The sequence below is a fragment of the Sturnira hondurensis genome, unplaced genomic scaffold (assembly GCF_014824575.4).
Source record: "Sturnira hondurensis isolate 20B ecotype Veracruz unplaced genomic scaffold, ASM1482457v3 Scaffold0012012, whole genome shotgun sequence".
NCBI classification, from domain to species: domain Eukaryota; kingdom Metazoa; phylum Chordata; class Mammalia; order Chiroptera; family Phyllostomidae; genus Sturnira; species Sturnira hondurensis.
Window position 1 is genome coordinate 1,161,888 of NW_028084643.1, and position 22,005 is coordinate 1,183,892.

General features: G+C 34.5%; 1 protein-coding gene across 1 annotated transcript in view; it reads right to left on the reverse strand.

Moving 5' to 3' along the window:
* Positions 1-3,535: 3,535 nt before the first annotated feature.
* Positions 3,536-22,005, reverse strand: part of PLAA (phospholipase A2 activating protein) — a 34,955-nt gene continuing 16,485 nt past the window's right edge. The window contains exons 7-14 of the mRNA XM_037060617.1: positions 20,483-20,652; positions 17,349-17,506; positions 16,214-16,433; positions 14,308-14,379; positions 11,464-11,532; positions 8,393-8,494; positions 6,507-6,671; positions 3,536-5,017 (exon numbers count right to left, since the gene is read on the reverse strand). Of these exons, the coding sequence (XP_036916512.1) occupies positions 4,452-5,017; positions 6,507-6,671; positions 8,393-8,494; positions 11,464-11,532; positions 14,308-14,379; positions 16,214-16,433; positions 17,349-17,506; positions 20,483-20,652 (1,522 nt within the window). The 3' untranslated portion in view covers positions 3,536-4,451. The remainder of the gene's footprint in view (positions 5,018-6,506; positions 6,672-8,392; positions 8,495-11,463; positions 11,533-14,307; positions 14,380-16,213; positions 16,434-17,348; positions 17,507-20,482; positions 20,653-22,005) is intronic.

Consider the following 22,005-nt stretch of genomic DNA (forward strand, 5'->3'; position numbering starts at 1 on the left):
CTCGGTTCGTAGTTAGTTTTTACTAAAAAAAGTAGTTCGGTTTTGTTTTGTTTTGTTTTTTTACCCGTACAGAGGCCGGAATGTGGCCTTTGTTACAGTTCTTTGCCATATTGATACTGCTTTGTAATCTTTGACAGTATATAAATGCACAGTAAAGGTATAGTTCTGGATTTTCAGACTTCATTTTTCTTCCAATTTTTAGGACAGAAATAACACCGCAACCGAGTTTAGAGAAAATATCATCACCTGGGCACATTTTTACAAAATGTATTTTAAGGCGCTGCACAGGACTTGTGTTTCGTCGTTTTCCCCATTAACACTAATTTGTAAGCATAATTTCTTTTCACTTCTAAAGGCACTGGGTGCTAGAATTTCGTTGTTTTCTCGATTTATTTTCAAATTCTGGTGTTTAGGTTGTTGACATTCTATCGTTTCAGAATAATGAAGCTATAAGAAGAGTAAGAAAAAAACTGCATTTCCCCATGATATTTTGTGCTTTCCAAAAGAAATTTATAAAAGTATATCAACATCTTATTTTTCTTGTTCTATTTAATCGATTCCTTGGAACACTGAATTAAATTAAAATGTCACCCATACAGTTAAATATTATAGATTTGTGGTAATGTATGAAAATACTATACCAGAAATTTGAATTTTTGATTTGTAGTGAATACTTCCGCAATGGTTGAATCATTATTTTCTCATCATCAAATCATCTGGTATTAAGTTTAACAATTAACTGAAATCAGTGTGTTGACTTTATAAATATACAGGAATTATATTGGTGAGGTAGGAAGAGGACAGGAATAAAATATTGTTGGCCTACTAGTGTTCCTATCCTTTTTACCTTTTGAATGTTTTTTGCACACAGTACTTTTGTTAATGAAGATGGTAGACGTGTTGTGGCATTTTGCTAGGCCATTATACAAATATCTTATTTTGTTCTATTTTTTGCCGTTCCAATTGTACCTATGATTAAAATGGGGCTGAGCTTAAGGGACTTACTTGCCTGAATTCATTAGCAAGTGGTGGAAATGTCGATGAGATGTATGCCTTTTAACATCAAAGCCAACACTATTTCATTATATTACGTTGCATCTCTGGCAGCTTTCACTATTAAAAATTTTTTGATGATGTATAAAAATAAGCGAACATTTCTTGAATTATTAATTCCTCTGAGGACAAAGGAATGAAAAAAAAAGTGCTTTAGAGGATTACTTCAGGCCACTCTCTGCTCTATGTATAAAGCTTACATGGCTCTACCAGTAAAGTGAAGTGGCCACAAGTTATTTTTCTCCATATTGATACCCAATTTTAGCAACATCATTTATCAAATATCATTCTCTTCACTGTTTTCTTACCACTGCTTCTTATATAAAGATTTGCCTGACCTATTTCAGTTTCCTCACCTATAAAAGATTTATTAACAGTACTTATAGCATAGGGATAATGAGGATAAACTTAAGATGAATATAAAGTAATTGTTTAATTCATGTGATTATTTATGTAAATTGTCTGTTCTTTAACATAATACTTAACTGGTTTTCTTTAAATCCAATTCCAGCCCTGGCTGGTGTAGCTCAGTGGATTGAGCTCAGGCTGCAAACCAAAGGGTCATTGGTTCAGTTCCCAGTCTGGGCACATGCTGGGGTTGCAGGCCAGGTCCCCAGTGGGGGCCATGTGAGAGGCAACCAACCACACATTGATATTTCTTTCTCCCTACCTTCCTTCCCTAAAAATAAATACAATCTTTAAAAAATAAATAAATCCAGTTCCAAAACATTGTTTGAACATTGCTATATTATGACTTTAAATTTGATAAAAATGTCATTGCCATTAGACATTTTACTTTTCTGATTTATTACAATGTGTTCAGGAACCCCACGGTCAAGTTTTAAGTCCCAAAACCTCAACTTTGGCCTAGGACTAATATCAACCTATGTATTCTGTATAAAGGGATTTGTCAGCTTTCTTCTCTTTCAAATTTCCATTACTCACTGTATTCTGAAAACTATTTCCTCCACAGTAGGCACCAGAATGGTTTACTTGTTGCCTTCAAAGTCAAGATACTACCTTTCTTAGTACCCCCAGAAAAAAATCACCCTACTTTTAAACAATAAATTTGATAATCATTTTAGCAGAAACACTGGAAACAGTATCAGATAATAGGAAATGGGTACACTTGTATATTTATTAAGGTAGAAGGAAATATACTAATATATGTCAAATTTAAAAATCAGGGTATTTAACAATGTATATCATTCCTTTAAAAAAATCCCACATGCTTACATACCTATTCACATGGCATTAAGAATGGTTCTCTCTGGGTAGTGTGATTACAGGCAGTTTTTATTGGTGTGTGTCTTTATTCAACAAATATGTACTTTTATATTCAGAAAAAAATTATGGAAATCATGAAAAAAACCTTTAATTGAAAAAGAAAAAATATTTAAAATATTACTTAACCACTATTTAACACTTACCTTTCAAGTGGGATTTTTTTTCTCCTAAACTATATCTTTCAATAATCATGAAATACTGGTATATTAAAAAGTTCTTATAAAGATTTGTATAATAATGGGAAGCAAACTGTTTATAGTATGTCACCTTTTAGATTTTGCAAAGTAAATGCATGTTCTTAACCAAGACTTATGTGCAATGGTAACTAGTATTTCAAAGTATTGTAGATAAATTGTTTGTAACATGTTAACAAGAAATCATTTTGCGCTGGCTGGTGTGGCTCAGTGGATTAGGTGCCAGCCTGTGAACCAAAGGGTCGCCAGTTCAATTCCCAGTCAGGGCACTGGCCTGGGTTGCAAGCCAGGTCCCCAGTAGGAGGCATGTGAGAAACAACCACACAATGATGTTTCTCTCCCTCTCTTTCTCCCTCCCTTCTCTTCTGTCTAAAAATAAATAAAATCTTAAAGAAAAAAAAAAGAAAGTATTGTAATGTAGTAGAACCAGGCTGACTTGGGCTAAACTCTAAACTTTGCAATTTAACCCTAAATTTCAAATCAACAATAGTGAAACATAGGTAGGTTTATAATGGAACCAACAAATTGAATCAAGTCTGGATATACACCAAAAAGCTACAATTTAGTACTTAGCAAAAAACATGTCCTCTCTATATTTTACCTATTCTTTTATGACATTCCAACTTTTTCCTTGGATTAATATAGACAATAAGAATCTTTTCCTCTCCTATTGGGGAATTGTTCTTGACTACAATTTGGAATTAAAGGCAGGAAATTCATGGCTTTATGTAACAAAAATGACAATATTGCTCAGTTTTATGCAAAGTCCTCATTATGAAAAGATCTTACCCACTTTTTAAAATAGGAAGTTACATTTAAGTTCTCTCAGACACAATATATTATGTAATTAATAGGGTTCCTTTTTTGTGTTCCTAGGATGTTCACAAATTTGTGACCCCCCTTCTCTAAGAAGTACAGCATGTATGCACTTGTCTTTTTCTCGCCTATCGTGAGTCATCCCATCATCTTTACTTCTAAAAAAGAGATAGCATCACGATTCATTTAAAGGGTTTGGGAATTAAACATCATCGTTTTTAACACAACACCTGGGCCATGTTAGGGGCTCAGACAATACTTATTTCACAGGACAGGCTCTGGATTTGCATATAACATAGTAAGATGTACTCTTGCTTGCACAATTGCCTAAAATTCAGTGCATCCCAAATTCCCTTTAAGATCATGGAAATGACCAAAAATAATCAATAAAATTTTAAAACTGGAATGAATAATGAAATTACCTTGAATAGTGAAGGACAAAAGAAACTGTATTATAAGCCTTGAGTTATATTGGCGTCCCATCTGTCTGCACTGATAATGAACCTAGCATAGCTTGGTATTTTACTTTTACTTTATCTAGAAATGAGCCATCAAACAAATTCACTTTCTATTTACAAATAACTTAAATGAATAAGCTATTTTATATCTTTTCAATATATGGAATCATTCACAATAAACTTAATTTTTAAAACATTCTAAATAAGACCTTGTATCAGTGTTGTTGAAAGAACCCAGCAATGAAAATGAGTAGAGCAGAAATTCAATAAAAGACAACTATCAACAATTAATAACTACAGTTATATCAGTAGTAAAAACATTACATAAATAAAAGCACTTATCTTCTCTTGTGTGGCTAAAGTAGAGAAATTATGCCACTGCAGTTGTGTTATGGATTATAGCTCATTCTTAATTTGTTTCTAAATCTTGAAAACCTACCCATATTATACAGGAAAATCTCACAGTTCTTCAGTGTAAAAATTTTATTTCTCCTTTGTTCCGCCCCCCCACCCCACATTACAAGATCTGAAATTTTACTTAATCCACATCATTTTTAAAAAATGATCTGTTATCAGTCATGTAAAATGTGAGGGAAAAAAAAACAACACTAATCAATTTAAAATCTCAGCCCTTGCCCCACTGTTACAGCATATTTAGGATAAGTCTACAGCATTCACTTACTTTAGCTGGTTCTGATACTGAGGCATACTTTTTAATTTGAGAATCAACGCCTAAAGACTTGGCTAATTGTAGAGCATTTGAATCATCACTGATCAGTGTTCCAAGAGCCACAAGAAGTCTAAAAATGGCTTCTAGGTCTTGTACAACTTCGAAGACTGTGCTAATTACTGACAAGCATTGAGCTTTCCCTTCAATGTTACTGTCTTTATGAAAACAAACAGAATAGTTCAGGGTCAAGGTAGCCAGAGCAATGTGGATGTTCTTATTGCTCCCTGATTTCAGTTCTATTGCATGGGACATTAGTGATTCCCTTTGGGACATCATGAGTTTTTGTCCTGCCTGGCCAACAAAACAATTGCAAAAAGTCCTCAGAGCAAGCAGCTGGTTTGCTGGCTTTCCTTTAGGGTTCAGAAGACTGATAAGATGACTGCTGAACTGAGTCCCTTCCTTTTCATTGCAGAAGTTCTCATTCACACTGGGATGCTTAATTGACAAACGAAGAATGTCAAGCGCAGGAAAGACAATATCTATTAAGAAGAAAAATTAATTAATAATTATGTAAATCCAAAATATTCCTATGACTGTTTTTCAATTTTTAAGGATTTTACTTACTTTTACAAAACTAACACATGCTCATTTCAGAAAATGTTAAAAATCACGTGCCTATGCCCTGACTGGTATAGCTCAGTGGATTGAGCATGGGCCTGTGAAGCAAAGGGTCGCTGGTTTGATTCCCAGTCAGGGCACATGCCTGGGTTGCAGGCCAGGTCCCCAGTAGGGGACACATGAAAGGCAACCACACATTGATGTTTCCCACTCTTTTTCCTTCCCTTCCCCTCTCTCTGAAAATAAATAAATAAAATATTTCTTATTTATTTAAAATGCATATATACTAAAACTGTGTTGATTTTTCATAAAGACTGGATTTGCTGCTACAAGATCATATATGCCTTAATAGTAATGTAACTTTCTTGGGTTATCAGATGAAACACAGTGAATTTTCAATTAATCCTTATGGAATGAATGGGATTGCGACCATAAAAATTGCATAACAAGACCAAAGAGTTGAAGAGAGAATATTCTTTATAGAAGAGTTGACAAATGCTATTAGGGTGCTTACAGACTGGTGGAGAGCTTTATATTCAAGGGACTACATTATCACCATCTGAACGAATGTACTCCCTAAACAATCTTAGGCATCACTAAAAGTAAGGAAACCAGAAATTGTGTCTTGTAATATAAAGGTAGTCTGCAGTATCATTTGTAAAGGATCTTCATCTTTAAAAAAACTATATATTGATCCAGAATCTAATTATATATAGCAAGGACTACAGAAATAGAACAACACATTCAATTAAATTAAGTGATCAGCCAAATCCACAATAGGGGACATTTTGTAGGACTAATGATTTTTTTCTCCAATATCTCAACAGCACAGAAAAATAACAGGGGAAAGACTCAATTTTTAGAATTAAAAATTAAATGTATAGTAATGAATGGAAACTAGATGTTTGGTGGTAAGCGCACTACGGTGTATACACATATTGAATTGTGATGTTGCACACCTGAACCTTATATAATGTAACAACTGGTGTTAATAAGACATAAAATTTAAATTTTTTAAAATAAAAAATTAAATGTATTTACTTGAAAAAGAGAAAGAGAAAAATTAAAGTAAAAATCCTTATAGCAAATGTTTGTAGCCCAGGTTAATAGGTCACAAAGAGTTTTTTGGGTGGCTTGCAGGATATCCACAAGTACTCTGAAAGGGAATACAAACTGGCGTATGTATTGGGGTCCTCACATTACCTTCAGATTCTCACATCATATGGGAACAAAATAAGACTATGAATTATAGTGATAGAGTGCATTCTTTTTGTGAAGTTTTTTATAATGTGAATTACAACTAACTACTCAGGTTACCTTTTATTTAATCTAGAAACACCAATAACATTGACAGACATGAAAAGACATACTTCTTGCTTTCTAGTTATATTTTAAAGAATGTTTTTGTACCTTCAGGCCACTTAATAGCTTTCCATAAAATCTGAAGTTGCTGGGCTGTGGGTTTTTCCGAAGAACTATGACATATTAAAGATAGTATCTTCTCAAGAACTATCAGGTCATCTTCAGTTAACTTCTTCTCTTCAGAGGCAGTTCCATTAAGTTCCTTCAGTTTACCTAAAACCCAAAAAACCAAATCTTCAAAATTCTCTGTCATCAGCCCGATAAAATACATAAATGCCAACTCTTTCAATAAGTACTCTAGCATACTCTATGGGGGAGTTAAGATTTCTCAGGGCAATTATTGAAGACCATAATTTAAGGATAAGGTCTGTGAGTATTTTTAAGCTGAAAGGTTATTGTGATGATTTTTATTTTCTAGTATTTTCTGAAGCTTTATGTTTTGAATACATTTTAAAGTATATCATATCTGTAATCATTTTGAATGGTTTTCAAAGCAGTATCATGCCCTATATAGACACATATAAGTCAATCCCCTATTTTCTCAAGGAGAAAATTTATAACTCTTAGCCAACTTACTTGGTGTATTGATTTCTATGATGGTCAATAAAACATATGAAAACTTAAATGCTTATCTATAATAATTTATTGACTTAGTTCCATATGTACCTTTAACATGGAATTATTTTAAACATATTCAATGGAAATAATTGCCTTTACCCATCATATTCATATTTCATGAAACAATTTCTTTTAAACTCTTCACATGCATCTTCAATATAAACATCCTTGTCATCACTAATGTTACTTTGAGTCATCTAACACTGTTTCCTCAAAAATTTTTATCTCAAAACATAAAAAAGCCCAAATTTCCACTACAAAAGTATTAGGAACATAAATTTTTATCTGTTATAACTGAATACTTGGACCTGTTTCACCGTAATTGGCAGTGAAAAATTTTAACACTACCAGAATATAGAAAACAAAGTTTATTTAAGAAATGCAAAAAGAGTCCTCTTGTATGTATTGTACATGAGTTGAAAAATGCCTAGTTGTCCATACTTCTTTACTGTTCAAAATAAAACAATTAAGAAAACACTTATGATTTTTATAAGGATAGTTTGAAGGATAATTTTCACAAAAAAATCCAAAACAAAAAAATCCTGGTCTTACCTTCAGTTATGTATGTTATCTCAAATAATTTTCTCAGTCTTTGGCCAACAGAGCTTGTAGTACTCTTGGTCCAAAAATATCCCCCAAACCAATCATTTTGTTTCAAGAAAAACAAATTAGCAGGAAAAAACACTCAAGGTTAACCAAGAAGTTTCATTTCTAACGGGAAATTTAAACAGCCTTTTATTATATTAAGGGCTACTAATTTTTTAAAGCTAAGATTTTTATTTTTTTAAATGCTATACTCATTCTTTAAAAAAAAAACAAACATTAAGAGTTTAGGGGATGGGCCCTGGCTGGTGTGGCTCAGTGGATTGAGTGCGGGCCTGCAAACCACAAGATTGTGATTCGATTCCCAGTCAGGGCACATGCCTGGGTTTCAGGCCAGTTCCCAGCAGGGAACCTATGAGAGGCAACCATACATTGATATTTCTCTCCCTCTCTCCTTCCCTTCCCCTCTAAAGATAAATAAATAAAATCTTTTAAAAAAAAGAGTTTAGAGGATGGGATTTACATTTTCCCCCCTTCAGTATTATTCTCATTAAAGTCATCATAAAGCATTTACCTTATATTTGCATAAGGATTCTTACAAAGTATTAAGGGTCCATTATTAGATTGTGCATTCATAGTCCACACATTTGTGTAATACCACAACACAAGTCTCTATCACAGAAGCACCCAGTTCATAGTTCATGTTAGGAGAAAGTGTTGAGTGCATAGTGAAGAGTCTGAATATATGACAAAAGTATTTAAAATATACTTACCTATTATTTGTGTAGGGTTCGCTTGGTCAAAAGTGACAGCCTCTTTTTTAGGGAAATAAATATTCATTGTTTTGGATGCAGCTGATTGGTAGGCACTATTCCCTATTTACAAAGCAGAAGATTTGAAGATCAGAAGGAGTGGTCAAAAATGAGACTTTTCTAATTGTATGACTTTATTTTCATGATTAAGATATGTAACTACTCAGTGCATGCAATAACAAGAAAACTCAGAAAAAAATCATATACAAGATTTTGATATACTCTTTTATATTTGATATAATAAATTCTGGTTTTTTAGAATGGGAACTTAAATGTAAAACAAAGCTTTTCTGTTTCATATTTTCTACTTCTCTTCTATTTTTTAAAATATTTTATTTATTTTTTATAGAGAGGAGATGGGAAGGAGAAAGAGTGGGAGAGAAACATCAATGTGTGGTTGCTTTTCATGTGTCCCCCACTGGGGACCTGGCCTGCAACCCAGGCATATGCCCCGACTTGGGAATCGAACCGTGATCCTTTGCTTCATAGACCTGCGCTCAATCCACTGAGCTACACCAGCCAGGGCTCTTCTATCTTTTATAAATTTTTAAGATCAAAGAATACAAAACGATTATGAAATTTTCCCATCTACTCTTAATTTCTTTGTTCTCTTATCTTTACAGCTTATTCCTGCTAAATTTACTGCTAAATGATATAGTAGGCGTTGTCATTTTCTACACTATTTTTATAAATCACCTCAAGTTTTAAGTTCTTAAAAGTCAAGAGCTTTAGTCTTTTATATTATTTTACTTCTTAAGTCCATATTATAATAACTGAAACTCAGTATCTGATGATAAAAAATGATGATGAAAATTCATTCACAGTGAATAAAACTACCTCACCTAGCCCTGGCTGGTATGGCTCAGTGGCTCGAGCAACAGACTGCAAACCAAAGCGTTGCCAGTTTGATTCCCAGTTAAGGCACATGCCTGGGTCACAGGCCAGGTCCCCAGTGGGGGAGGCACAAGAGGCAACCATACACTGATGTTTCTCTCCCTCTCATTCTCCTTCCCTTCCCCTATCTCGAAAAATAAATGTAATATTAAAAAAAAATACTTCAAGTAAAGCATATTTTTTCTAGTTTATATTCTACTTACACTTCAAGTCTTATTTTGTACATTTTTATTCCAATGAAAAATTAAGGCATTTTGATAAAGATGAATAAAACATTTTAATCTTTTGAGTATATTACAAATACAAGGAGGAAAGGTAGTTAAAACAAGTAATGAGCTAAACATACAAAATTAATTCTAATTGCTTATATAGCATAAAATATTTACTGACCTAGTCAAAGGTGAGTTATACAGACATAGCCAGTACTTCTAGTTACCAGATTCTAGCTGTGGTAAGGAGAATGCAAACTAAATATCACCCAAATAAGTATGATACAGAATTCTCTGAAGAAAAGTATAGGGTGTAATGAAAGCTTATGAGAGAGTAGGTGATCTATGTGAATGTCCAGAAAAATTTCACTCAGTTCATTTAATAAATACTGTATTGTAAAATTGAATAAAAAAGAAAAAGGAGAAAAAAACAAAATAATCTGTGGTTAAAAAACAAAGAATCCTAGTATTCCCAAACTCCTGAGGTAGAAAAGAGCGTGGTACGCTCACAGAACTGACGCAGGTCAGTATGGCCAGGCAGAGGAAAGGCAGAGAAGAATGGAACACGTGGCACGAGGAAAGACTCAAAGGGAAGCCTTAAAAGGGTTTTAAATCAAGGAAAGGGCATAAACAAGTTAGACTTTATAAGACTGTTAACTGCAGTATGAACCATGAAGAGTGTGATTTGGAGACTATTAATGTTCATTGGTGTAGGTGAAAGACAACAATAGCTTGGGCTAAGGTAAATATAGTTCCAGTATAAACACCAAACTATTAAAGACTATCAAAGACTTCTGTAAATAGGAGGAAGCAATGTTAACTTCAGACTCTTATAAATACAACACATTCAGCTAAGGATTAACTGAGCACTTATTCTGTATAAAGTGATTTACATATATTTTATAATTTTAAGCTCTATTATCTCAAGTTTATAAATGAGAAAAGCAGAGGTGTAGAAAGAGTGACTTTCTCAAGGTCAAACAGAATAAAAAGTAATGGAACTGATATTTGAATCTAAGCATTCCTCACACCAGAGTCCTTAATCTTAAATACTATGTTCAATACTGCCAGCCAATGGTACTTTCACGATGAAAAAAAAAAAAAAAAGCTTACAAAATCACACACCAAGTTAGTTCTTAAGTAGAATTTATGGGTATTTATTTTATTATGCTTAATAACATATGTCATATATATTCTCATATATACAAAAAGTAGGGAAAATATATGCCAAGGTATCTGTTAAACTTGCAAGAGATAAACTGCAAATTTTGTGCTGCATTTTACTGGCATAGTGGTAAGCAGGCCTGCATGTATTCAACAGTGATGAAGTAAGATGTGGCAGACTTTATGCTAGGTACGGACAAAAAAAAATTAGTTGCTCAGAAGGCCAAATATTCTAGGCCTAAATTATAAAAGCAAATTCCTTTCAGAGTCCCTGAAGATAAAACAATGTAATGAATAAAATTTTCAACACATTCAGAATGAACAGAGAGACTGAAATAAACTGATTTGGTAAGGGTACTGAGGAAATAAGGCACATTAGAACAGAAGTACAACAGCAGTTTTTAATCCTGACTGTACATTAGAATATACATTGGAAAATTATGAAACTGCCCTTGCCAGGACACTAACCCAGAGCAATATTAGACCAAGTGAGCATCTCTCGAGATAAGGTTGAAGTACCTTGTTAAAACTCCTCAGGTGATTCTCAGGTGCAACAATGCCAATGCTGAACACACTCTAAAAACCAAGTCAAGAAGTTTGGTCTTTTTTTTTTTTTAAAGAAGTTTGGTCTTGATCTACTATATTAAAAGTTCTCCAACAACTAAAATGACAACAATTTTCTTAATCTTTTAAAAAATAAACATTGCAATAAACCTTAAAAAATCTACAAAAAGGGAAAGAAACAAAGATATGAAAAATGTTTACCTGTAAATGGATCAGCTCCAGCCACAGAAGTTCCCACACCTGCAGACCCTGGCACATAACGACCTCCACCTAAAATGCAATACTCTGAGTGAGTAAAGGTAACTACAAATTGTAAAGTTCAAACTGCCCCTGTTTACATACAATAATGTATTTTCATTATTAGTCATACTATGAAATAGTATCTTTATCTGTAATAAATGGACAGTAAATTTAACACAGAAAAATGCTTAGAACAGTGACTGGCAGGCAGTTAGTGACCAGTAAGTGTTAACTAGGAAAGTAATCCTCAAGTTATAAAATAAACATTAGATGTCTTACACATTATAGTTATAGAAGTTAAATGAATTATGAAAGCATTAGTGGACTGGAGAAGGAAATTAAAAGGTTTCCATAATGAATGTGTAAACTATTCTACTGAAATAGAGAAACAGGACTATCTAACTACAACAAGGAGAAAAGAGATCAGGTGAGAGTTGTGGATGTTGTGACAATAGCTCAGTCTCATATTTTAAATTATACTTGTGGTTGTCTCATTGAAAATTAAAAGAAAGGAATATGAACAACAAGTATAGAGAGAATCAGCAGAATCTGGAGAAGTTTGGAGTCCCAGACTAACTTCTGTAGGAAGAAGAAAGATTTGCTATAATTTTAACCCCAGAATTTAACATCTAGTAGTGGGTATAACCAGTGTAATAGATAAAGAAAAAGAAAGCAAAACTAAATTACAAAAAAATTTATAGATGTAACGAACAATAGAATTAAAATAATAAAGAACACAAAATAACAGGATCTGAGTTTTTACTATATCCCAGCTAGCATGCTATGCATCTTATAAGCATGCACTCATTTAAATATTAATTAGATACCACTATTACTTGAAATAGTTATTACGGGAAGGCTGAACAACTTGCCCAAAGCACTGTGAAGCAGAGTACAACCCCACACTTTTCTAAATATGGTTCTCTGACATTTAGAGAAAGTTACCTGTTCAATATGCAGATTCCCAGGGCCTACCCATACTAGCCTAGGGCTTCTCCAAACTGGCTTCACTTTACAACCCTATAATGAGCTTTTACACAAACCTAGCAGTAAACCACACCCAAGACGATTTAATTTAATCAGAATCCATGGGTGAGGGATCAGGAAAATGGTATTTTTTAATCGCCTCACAAACCTAGTATGACCAAATCTGTGGGAAGGACCATGTAATAAGTAATTAAACAAGTATCCCAGATGATTCTAATGAACACTGAAGTTTGACAACCACATAAAAAAGGAAAACAAAAATGACTTAAGATGGACCTTAAGTTGTAAGCCAGATGGGCAAGCCTTTTGGCCCAGTGACAATGGTAAAACTGGGGAAACAACATCAATAATAATAATCATATAGTTAACATATTATTGAGGGCTTAAATATATTCCTCCTAGAATACTTTACAAGTATTATATAATTTAATTTTCATAATATTCCAGTTTGGTAGGTGGTGTTATCTATTTTTTATAATGGTTGGTTCGGTTATCCTTATAATGCTGTAATTCTCTTGGACATTTAGTATGCTACCTTGCATTATCTCCATGATCCCTGCATCTTCTGAGTTATTGACATTGTGCAACAGTGAGACATGCTCTGGTTATGATGGAGTTCTCTTGATTTTGTTGTTATTGAAGGTTATGTTCCTTCTGTTCCAAAAAAGATCTGCCAATGAGATTCAGGAATTCTGGTGTTCTAAGTTTCAGTGCATTACTGTACCTGAATTTACTGATGGAGAAAGTCATCATCTTATCTACTCTTCGGATCCTATTTTTTCAAATTGCATTTGTCATCACAAGATTTAGCTTTATAGTTAGTTATTGTTGTATGCTAGGTATCAACGCACAGGGTGCAGCTATTTGCATCTGGTCCACCAATTCATTCATATGAGAAAGAGCTCATGAGAGCAATTCACAACTTCATGACATTGACCCAAGACTGTTTGTTGGTCCAATCTACGATTTAGAAAGGACTGTATGTTGGCAAAACCAATGAATATCATAAATGCTATAAATCTCTTCCCAAAATTGATATATCGTCCAGGAACTCTGTCTGAAGATCCAACAACGGCATCATAAAACATAGCAAAAACTATTCTGAAACAGACTTCTTCAGCTACATTGAAGTCCAAGTCTGGCCATTTTTTCCAGTATTGTTGATGCTGAGGCATGCATACCTTGGTAAATAGTCATTTTGAAGAGACACACCAACACTTTCAGGGCTTCATGAAGGCAATTAATAACTTAGATTAAGAAGACTAATCCTGGGTAGCTGGTGAACTGTCTCCTTCCACACTAAGGCAAATATGCCTGGGCAGACTTCTTGACTGCACTGCTCCATCCAATATCAGGGACTCACATGGCTCCTTCTCTGCTCATGACTGGTAGCATCTTGCCAGTGACAGCACTCATGCTGTGTCTTGGTTGGTGGGCTCCCCTATTATCTAATTTCACAGATAAAAAAAATAGGCTCAGACAGGTTCAGTAACTTGCCAACTTGTCATAGCAAGTAAGTGGGATAGCCAAATTTTGAACCAAGGTCTGTCTGGCTCTAAAACCTATGCTCTTATGACTGTCCTGGCAGGAAGGACCACTGGAGAAAATGGCGAGCTCTAATAATATGCTATTTAAAAGTCATGAGGAAAGTCACAAAAGTACTCTAAAGCAAAAATTAGAAGGTAAAGAAAAAGAGATCCATCAAAACTGGACATGTAAAGAAGGGAAGTATCAATTATTGAGTGGTATCTCCAAAATGTAAGCCATATAGTGTAATATACATTCAGTATAGATACATTAATCAAAACTGCATCCTACCTGTAAAAGGATCTGCTGCAGGTGGTAGGTTAGAAGATCCTGATGAAGAGCCTGGAACATACCGACCACCACCTGTGCATGCAAACGAAGGAAAGACTGAAATATGTATGCCACAATTTTGAATTTCATAAGTAACACAATGCTTACATTAGAAGACTCTTGAGCTTGGAGGAGAAGAGAAGGGCAAGGCTCTTACATGGGAGAACAACAGAGCTTACAGTAAAAAATGTTACAATTGAAAAGACTAGTAAGAAACTAAAATTTCAGTGCTTCTCCAAGCTTTGTTCTCTTAACTTTAATACTTTATTATATCTTAGCCCTTGCTTTAAATATTAAAATAACTAGGAATTCAAATATAAAAAGAGAAATTGTAGGTGGTCTCTGGCCTAAATAATATATACATACAATCAATTTCCATTCCTATACAAATTCACTAGAATTCCTGCTGCTGCTGTTTTTGCTACCAAAACCACAGGCATCAAATGCTAATCTCTTAGAGAACCACTGAGTTCATTAATTCATGTGTCAAACAATGCATTTAGCACTAGGGATCCAGCAGAGAACATGATTGCTGGTATCCACTTAAGCTTATAACCTACTGAAAAAGAGAATTACAAAGGGGATGAATGCTACAAAGGAAACAGTCTTCTGTTTATACCTTTACAAATGTGTTGTGTGTGCATGTATGTTTCATTAGTACCTCTCGGGAAATAATCACAGACATCTACAAAAAGATATATATAAGGATGCTCATAAAGTTAAAGCTTCAGAAAAGCAAAAAGCCAAATAGCTGCTGTATTTCCAGACTGGACTAGCTGTTTTAATATCTGTCCTCGGTCCCATAAAATAGCTTACACAATGTTGCTATCATGTGTTCACTTTTGCACTGCAGACGGAAAGTCCACCAACAGAAATATCCCGATAGTAAAAATGTTCCTGGCCCTCCTTTTTTTATAAAGTGGAACTTTTGGGAAGGTTGCATCATTTATAGTTCAGTAGTGAATCAGTGTCATAATTCTTTTTAAGTCACCATACAGATGAGATTAATTTTATTATGTGAATTGGCAATGGAAATATGGAAGGAGGAGATAATTTGAGAGCATGAAGTATCTGTCAAGGAAGAAAAAAAAGAGGATATGGGATCCTTCCTTATAAAACAAGAAAGAACAGTAGCAAATAAAAAATGGAGTCAAAACTGACAACATCAAAACATTAATAATACAGTACCAATTTCCAAATTTTATTTAGAACTTGCCCTATATCTAAAAAGAGGAAGCATTTTATTTCATCCTGTACCATATTTTGGTTCCTGGGGCCCAGAACTCAAGCTTATAGTAAGGCTAGAATTATAATCTATTTCCTAGGAGCCAGGGTTTAGACTAATACTACTAAGATTGTAATTTATAGACTGGCATGAGAACCAAACCCCATTTATAAAAATTGAGACACTGTATGTTACTAACAGCTGACTCAAAATGAACACGTGGAATATAAATAACACATAAAATAAAATTACCCACAGTTCAGCTCTAGAAGGGATGCACAACTAATCAATTTAGCCTCATGTGAAAACAGAATTTCATAAAAAATATATTTTTAAAAAGAAGTACTATATAAAAGGAACACAGAAGTTTCTTTTTATTTCAAAGTACTACATGAGAATTTCTTAATTTTATTTAGTTTACAGTGTGACATTTTTGTAACAGAACAATTTATAATCATTTTTATAAACACAGAATTACTATATAATTTGAGGCTTACAAATATGAACATGAAGGAAAAACCTATTGTAGATCTTGGTTTTTGTTTAAACAGCTAATCATAATAGGCATTTAAACATATCAAACAATGAAAATCAACCAAAATCGATGGAAGCACATTAAGCCTTAATCCAACCCTAACTCACCTGTAAACGGATCTGAAAAACTGGTGTTTCCAAGTCCCAACATTTGACCTTTTGTGTTATCAATAATAAATTTTGCCACTTGATCCAGAAACATGGGATTCAAATCATTCTTCTGTAAGAAGTTGTATGCAGTTAACCAAGGATCATCACTGATGTTATATGGCAATTTATATGATGGTCCACCTTCATTGACATCAATTGAGAAAACATAATCAAATTCCTTTAATAGGAATATAAAAAGGAGATAATTATTAAATTTTCTGTTCATGTGTATTAATGACATATAGTCAGATGTTATGTGCTCTTTATTTTAATAATTATAGTACTTAAATTTTCTCCAAAGTGCAATGTTAAAATCTTCCACTTGGCATATAATTAATAGCAACCACTTGCATGTAGTACAAGATTAGTATTTCACTGGGGAGTGGAGGTGGGGAATGAATACAATTACACTTTAATTCTAAGGCCAGAGGAGAATTTCCAATTGGTTGATCTCAAGGGTACAATATTAGCTGTTACCATGCGACATCACCAACATTCTGGCATCATAAGCATTCCTCGTATGGTCCCTCATGTCTTGTCAAGTTAAATATAGGCAGGAAGTATTAGATGAAAGATGGTACAGAAGCTTCTAATCCAAAATGGTTGGAAACAAATTATGCTAACTACGAAAAGACAGATAATGCCTAATCAGGCTATGAAATGCAGCTCTTCTGGCCTGGCTGGTATGGCTCAGTGGATTGAATGCCGGCCTGCAAACCAAAGGGTTGCTGGTTTGATTCCCAGTCAGGGCACATGCCTGGGTCGTAGGCCAAGTCCCCACTAGGGGGCACAGGAGAGGCAACCACATATTGATGTTTCTCTTCCTCTTTCCCTCCCTTCCCTCCTCTAAAATAAATAAATAAAATCTTAAAATATATATAAAGAAAAAGAAAAGAAATGCAGCTTTCCCTACATGGAAAGAGATTCTTGAAAAATCATATTCAAGACAGGAAAAAAGAAAATTTCCCCCACAGAAATGTAATTTTAAATGACAAACACCAAAGAAAATTTTACTAGCATGGAGAAAATGGAAAACATTTAATTTATCGAATGCTTTAAGATAAAGGTAATTAGAAAGCAGAAGTTAACATACTTTCCCTTCATATAAAACTTTTCCAGATGTTTGCTGATTAGCACCAGATGAGCCAACAACATCACCAATTTTTATCCACCTCCCTTCACTAATACTCCACTGGTAGGCTTCGACATTCTCCCCATCTCTGATTAGACGAGTCTGTCCTTCTCTAGTACCTTAAAATAAAAATTTTGAGTATCAAAGATTGAACGGCAGAATTAAACTCAAAAACATTTAGATAGGAAATTGTTAACATTAAAATTTATATATAAAAGAGAATCTGTATTTAGGTTTAGCAGAAAATTTTATCAAACAAAAGATTTTGAAATATAATTTACTGAATAGTGGAGTAAAAAAACAGTGATTAAACTGAACCTTTATTAAATAACGGAAGGCTAGAAAATGATTCTAGAACATAGCAAGCCCATGAAAATTAAACCAAGCTTTATTACTGAGTATCTTCCGACAACACTTTCATTTCAGTAAATGATTTTCCATTCTAGCTGCTCAGGCCAAAATGTATGAAGGAATCTGATGCCTCTTTTTTGCAACCTCTCAGCTAATCCTTTAGAAAATTCTATCAGCTCTGTATTTAAAATATATCTAGAAGGACTTCTTTTCACCATCTCCTTCACTACCCATTGGTACAAGCCACCATCGTTTCTCAGTTGGAATGATCGATGGCCTCCTATTCCTACCTTGGGCCCCACAGTCTATATTCAATACAGCAATCCCAGAAACTATTTCAGTTTAAGGAGCTCCTGACAAATCTCAGCTGAGACCCTTCAATGATCTCCCAACTCACCATCGATTAAAGCTTATGTCAGTGGAATAATGTACAAGGCCAAATATAATCTGTCCCTACTATCTTCTCTTACCTGATCTTCCTCTACTCCTTCCCTCAGCACCCGCTTCTTACTCCAGCCAAGGAGTTTTTGAACTGGCTAGCTATTTATTCTGCCTTCGACACTCTTCACACAGGTGCTGGCAAGGTTTGCTCACTTGCCACCTTAAGGGCTTTACTTGAATGTCACATTCTCAGCAAAGCCTTCAGTGGCAAAGACACCATCTGCCCTCCAGCGTCATGATCCCTTCTATTCCACAGAGTAGAGCTGTGGCTGTCTAGTCAGAGATAACATTATTTAACCCCCTTGCACCTTGCAGTCCCTAGACGTTACATACTGAGTATACACCCCGTGGTGTCTGGGTGGGTGTGATATAGACTATTTCAAGTTCTACTCTATCATCCTCTACACTCCCCTATTACCCTGTTTGGTGGATGAAAGCCTACATGCAAGGAATCTTTGACATCACATGATGAAGATGGTGGTTTCCATCAGCTCGGCTCCCTGAATGACCCCGAGGAGCAAAATTACTCTACAAACGTGCTCCAAGATACCCTGCCATCAACAGAACTTTAAATGTGCAATAAGTAAACTTTGTGTGGAGCCACTGAGATTTTAGGGTTAATCTGTGTTTATGTGTTATAGCTGCTACTGCTATCCTATTACATGTTCCCTAGCCACCAATGTACAGTGATAAAACAGCCACAACCCTGGCTTTATTTTTCCCTCAGTACTTTTCATTATCTGACATAGTTAAATATTACTTACTTATTTAATTATCTGTCTCCTCACATAGAACATAAATGTGTGAGAACAGAGATTTTTGTCTGTTTTGTTATCTGCTGTATCCCCAGAGCTTAGAACAATGCTTGGCACATATAAGGCCCTTAGTAAATATTTATGTATATACATAGCGACAAAAAGACTACACTTTGTAAAAAATAAGAATATTAAAGCATGATATCAATGCAGAGGTTCTCCGAGTTTTGTTTTCAAAATCTCTTTATAGTCGTAAGAGTTATTCATAAGCCCAAGAGCCTTCTTTAATGTGGGTTATATCAACTAATTTATTAGACTTGAAATTGAAAATGACAATATATTTACTTCATGAAAAACAATAATAGATCCATTATATTTTGAATAAATATTTTAATATTTTCATTTTTAGAAATTTAATGAAAAGACTGGCACTGTTTTCTATTTCTGTAAATCAGTTTACCGTCTTTCTTAATAGAAGACAGCTGGATTTACCATACCTGCCTGTATATTCAATCTGTTGCCATCTGTTGTTTTGGTTGAGGTATATAGATGTATATATATATAAATAAATGTTGAAAAAGAGAAGACTAGTTTCACAGTTTTTTTTCCCAGAAAAATGTGAGTATTACACAAGTAATAGGTCTTTAAAAGTTATAGTTTAGAACCTAAAAAATATCAATTAATTTGTCATATACTATTAAGCTAAAATCCATTGTCTATCTTACACATTGAACAGTTTATAACACCATGACCTGGCATTTGGAAAATATTGATTAAATAAGCTATGCAGATCTTCCACATGTTTACACACAATTTAATATCAAAAAAGAAATCATACTTGCTAACAGTGCTACTGATATCATTAGAACAGTCTTGTAAGTAGTGGGAAACCACCAAGCTCCTGGTGACAGATACCAATTTTCTAAAATTTCAATTCACACTTGAAAGTTTGAATTAGTATCTTTGGCAACAAATATTGTCAATTGTTTCCTTAAAGTGACAAGCTCACTATGTTTATTTTTAAAGAATGTCTGTCATACACCCAAGCCTGAATAACTAAGTCGTCATTCTGCAAAATAAAAATGCCACTCCATGAAAAAGGGACTAGTTCAGCCTGCAAATTAAATGACTGCTCATATCCTTCCGACACCAGAGTGCTTTGGTATACTGTACGTGTAATGCACATTCTGTCATCCAGAATCTACTTCCTAAAATGTACAAAAGGGATGTAAATGTAGTAAAATAAAATTTTCGTACTCCATCAAGGACATTTTCGAGGGCATATGGCATTGTTTTAACTACGACTGTGTGTCGGTAAAGAACACGTGCCTATTGGACAGTGTGATGCCCCTGCCTTGATGTGGGTACTAAAGAGCCAGCAGTTGTACCCACCAATTGCTTTTTCTCCACAAGTGCAATCATTAACACAATGTTATTTGACCTTTACACTAAATAATTAGCAAATCAACTTTTTTCTTACCATTTTAATTCCAAGCTTTTGGAATAATTGGTAACAATTTTTACTACTGGATACACTGAAATACTTACCAGGTTCATTCAGATGTTCCCTCCCAGGAAGCTGCTCTGCATTAATATCCCCTAAATCACCAGTTTTGGAATCAATGGTTGCCTGAGAAAGTTCTTTTTCAAAAGCCTTGATCTCCTCTGCACTTGCTGTCCGATCCATTGATTCTGTAAACACTCTAATAATACCATCACTATAAGGAAAAACAAACTGATTTAAAGTCATTGCCACTGTGTATTAACATTACCACACCTGAAGGATCCAAAACAAAAAATAATCTATTTGTGACTATGAGAAACATTACTATGTACTTATTGCTGAGCATAGCACTATGTGTACTTAAGCACACACTGCCCTCTATTATTTTCTAAAACAATGTATAGGGTGGAAAAAAGTTACTGGCAAAGGACATAGAAATACATATGTTACACAATTTTCAATTCTAAGTTAAATATTTACCACAAAAATCTTGTGATAAAGTGTACATTTTAAAAGCCAATATTATGCAAGTGTTACGATATAAAGAAGGATAGTGGTCTGGTTTAATTTTTCAAGGGCTCAAATACCCAACATAACACTTAAAAAAGAGCTGATATCTGCTTCTTAGGGAACCATGTAATCTGCCTTTAGTATGCCATTAACTAGCAATGTAATCCCAATTAAAGGAAAAAAAGCCTCACCTTTGGACTAGGTAGCAACCCTAACCTCTATTCTCAGAAAAATGACTTCATTACCATGATTTCTCAATTCCAAATTTCACGGGGGGAGGGGGGGGCAGCAAGTTATCAACTTTCAACTCTACTAACTCTACTAACTCTACTCAATTCTACAGAAAACTTTTGTTTCTTACATAACCTTCCACTAACAGCACTTTCACCCTTTCAATTTATATTTATTCAACTTTAAATATGTTAAGGGTGGGAGTGTGTGTGTTGAGGGAGGAAATAAGCCAATAAATCAACTGTGGGCTAGCCACAAAGCAAAACAGCTGCACTTTATTACATCTCTATCCCCGGGGTCCCTAACCCCAGGCCAAGATCCAGTCAGTGGCCTGTTAGGAACAGGGCTGCACAGCAGGAGGTAAGCAAAGCTTCATCTGTATTTATAGTCTCTCCCCACTGATGGAATTACCACTTGAGCTCCCTGTCCAGCTCCCTGTCCTGTTAGATAGGGGCAGGAGGCATTAGATTCTCATAAGAACACGAACCCTACTATGAACTGTGCATGTGAGGTACCTAGGCTATGTGCTCCTTGTGAGAATCTAAAGCCTGGTGATCTATGGTGAAGCCAAGGAGGTGATGACAGCACTGGGGCTGCAAATAATTATTATCAGCAGAGAGGTTTGACTGCACAGAGATTATAATAAGTCAATTCCTTGCAGACTCATATCAAAACCCCATCAGTGAGTGGCAAGTGACAATTATGCTGCATCTTGGTGTCAAGATATAAAGCGCCCCTACCTAACCTACTTTGTGGAAAAATGGTCTTCTACAAAACTGGTCCCTGGTGCCAAAAAAATTGCAGGCTGATCTATCCCTTACTTCTT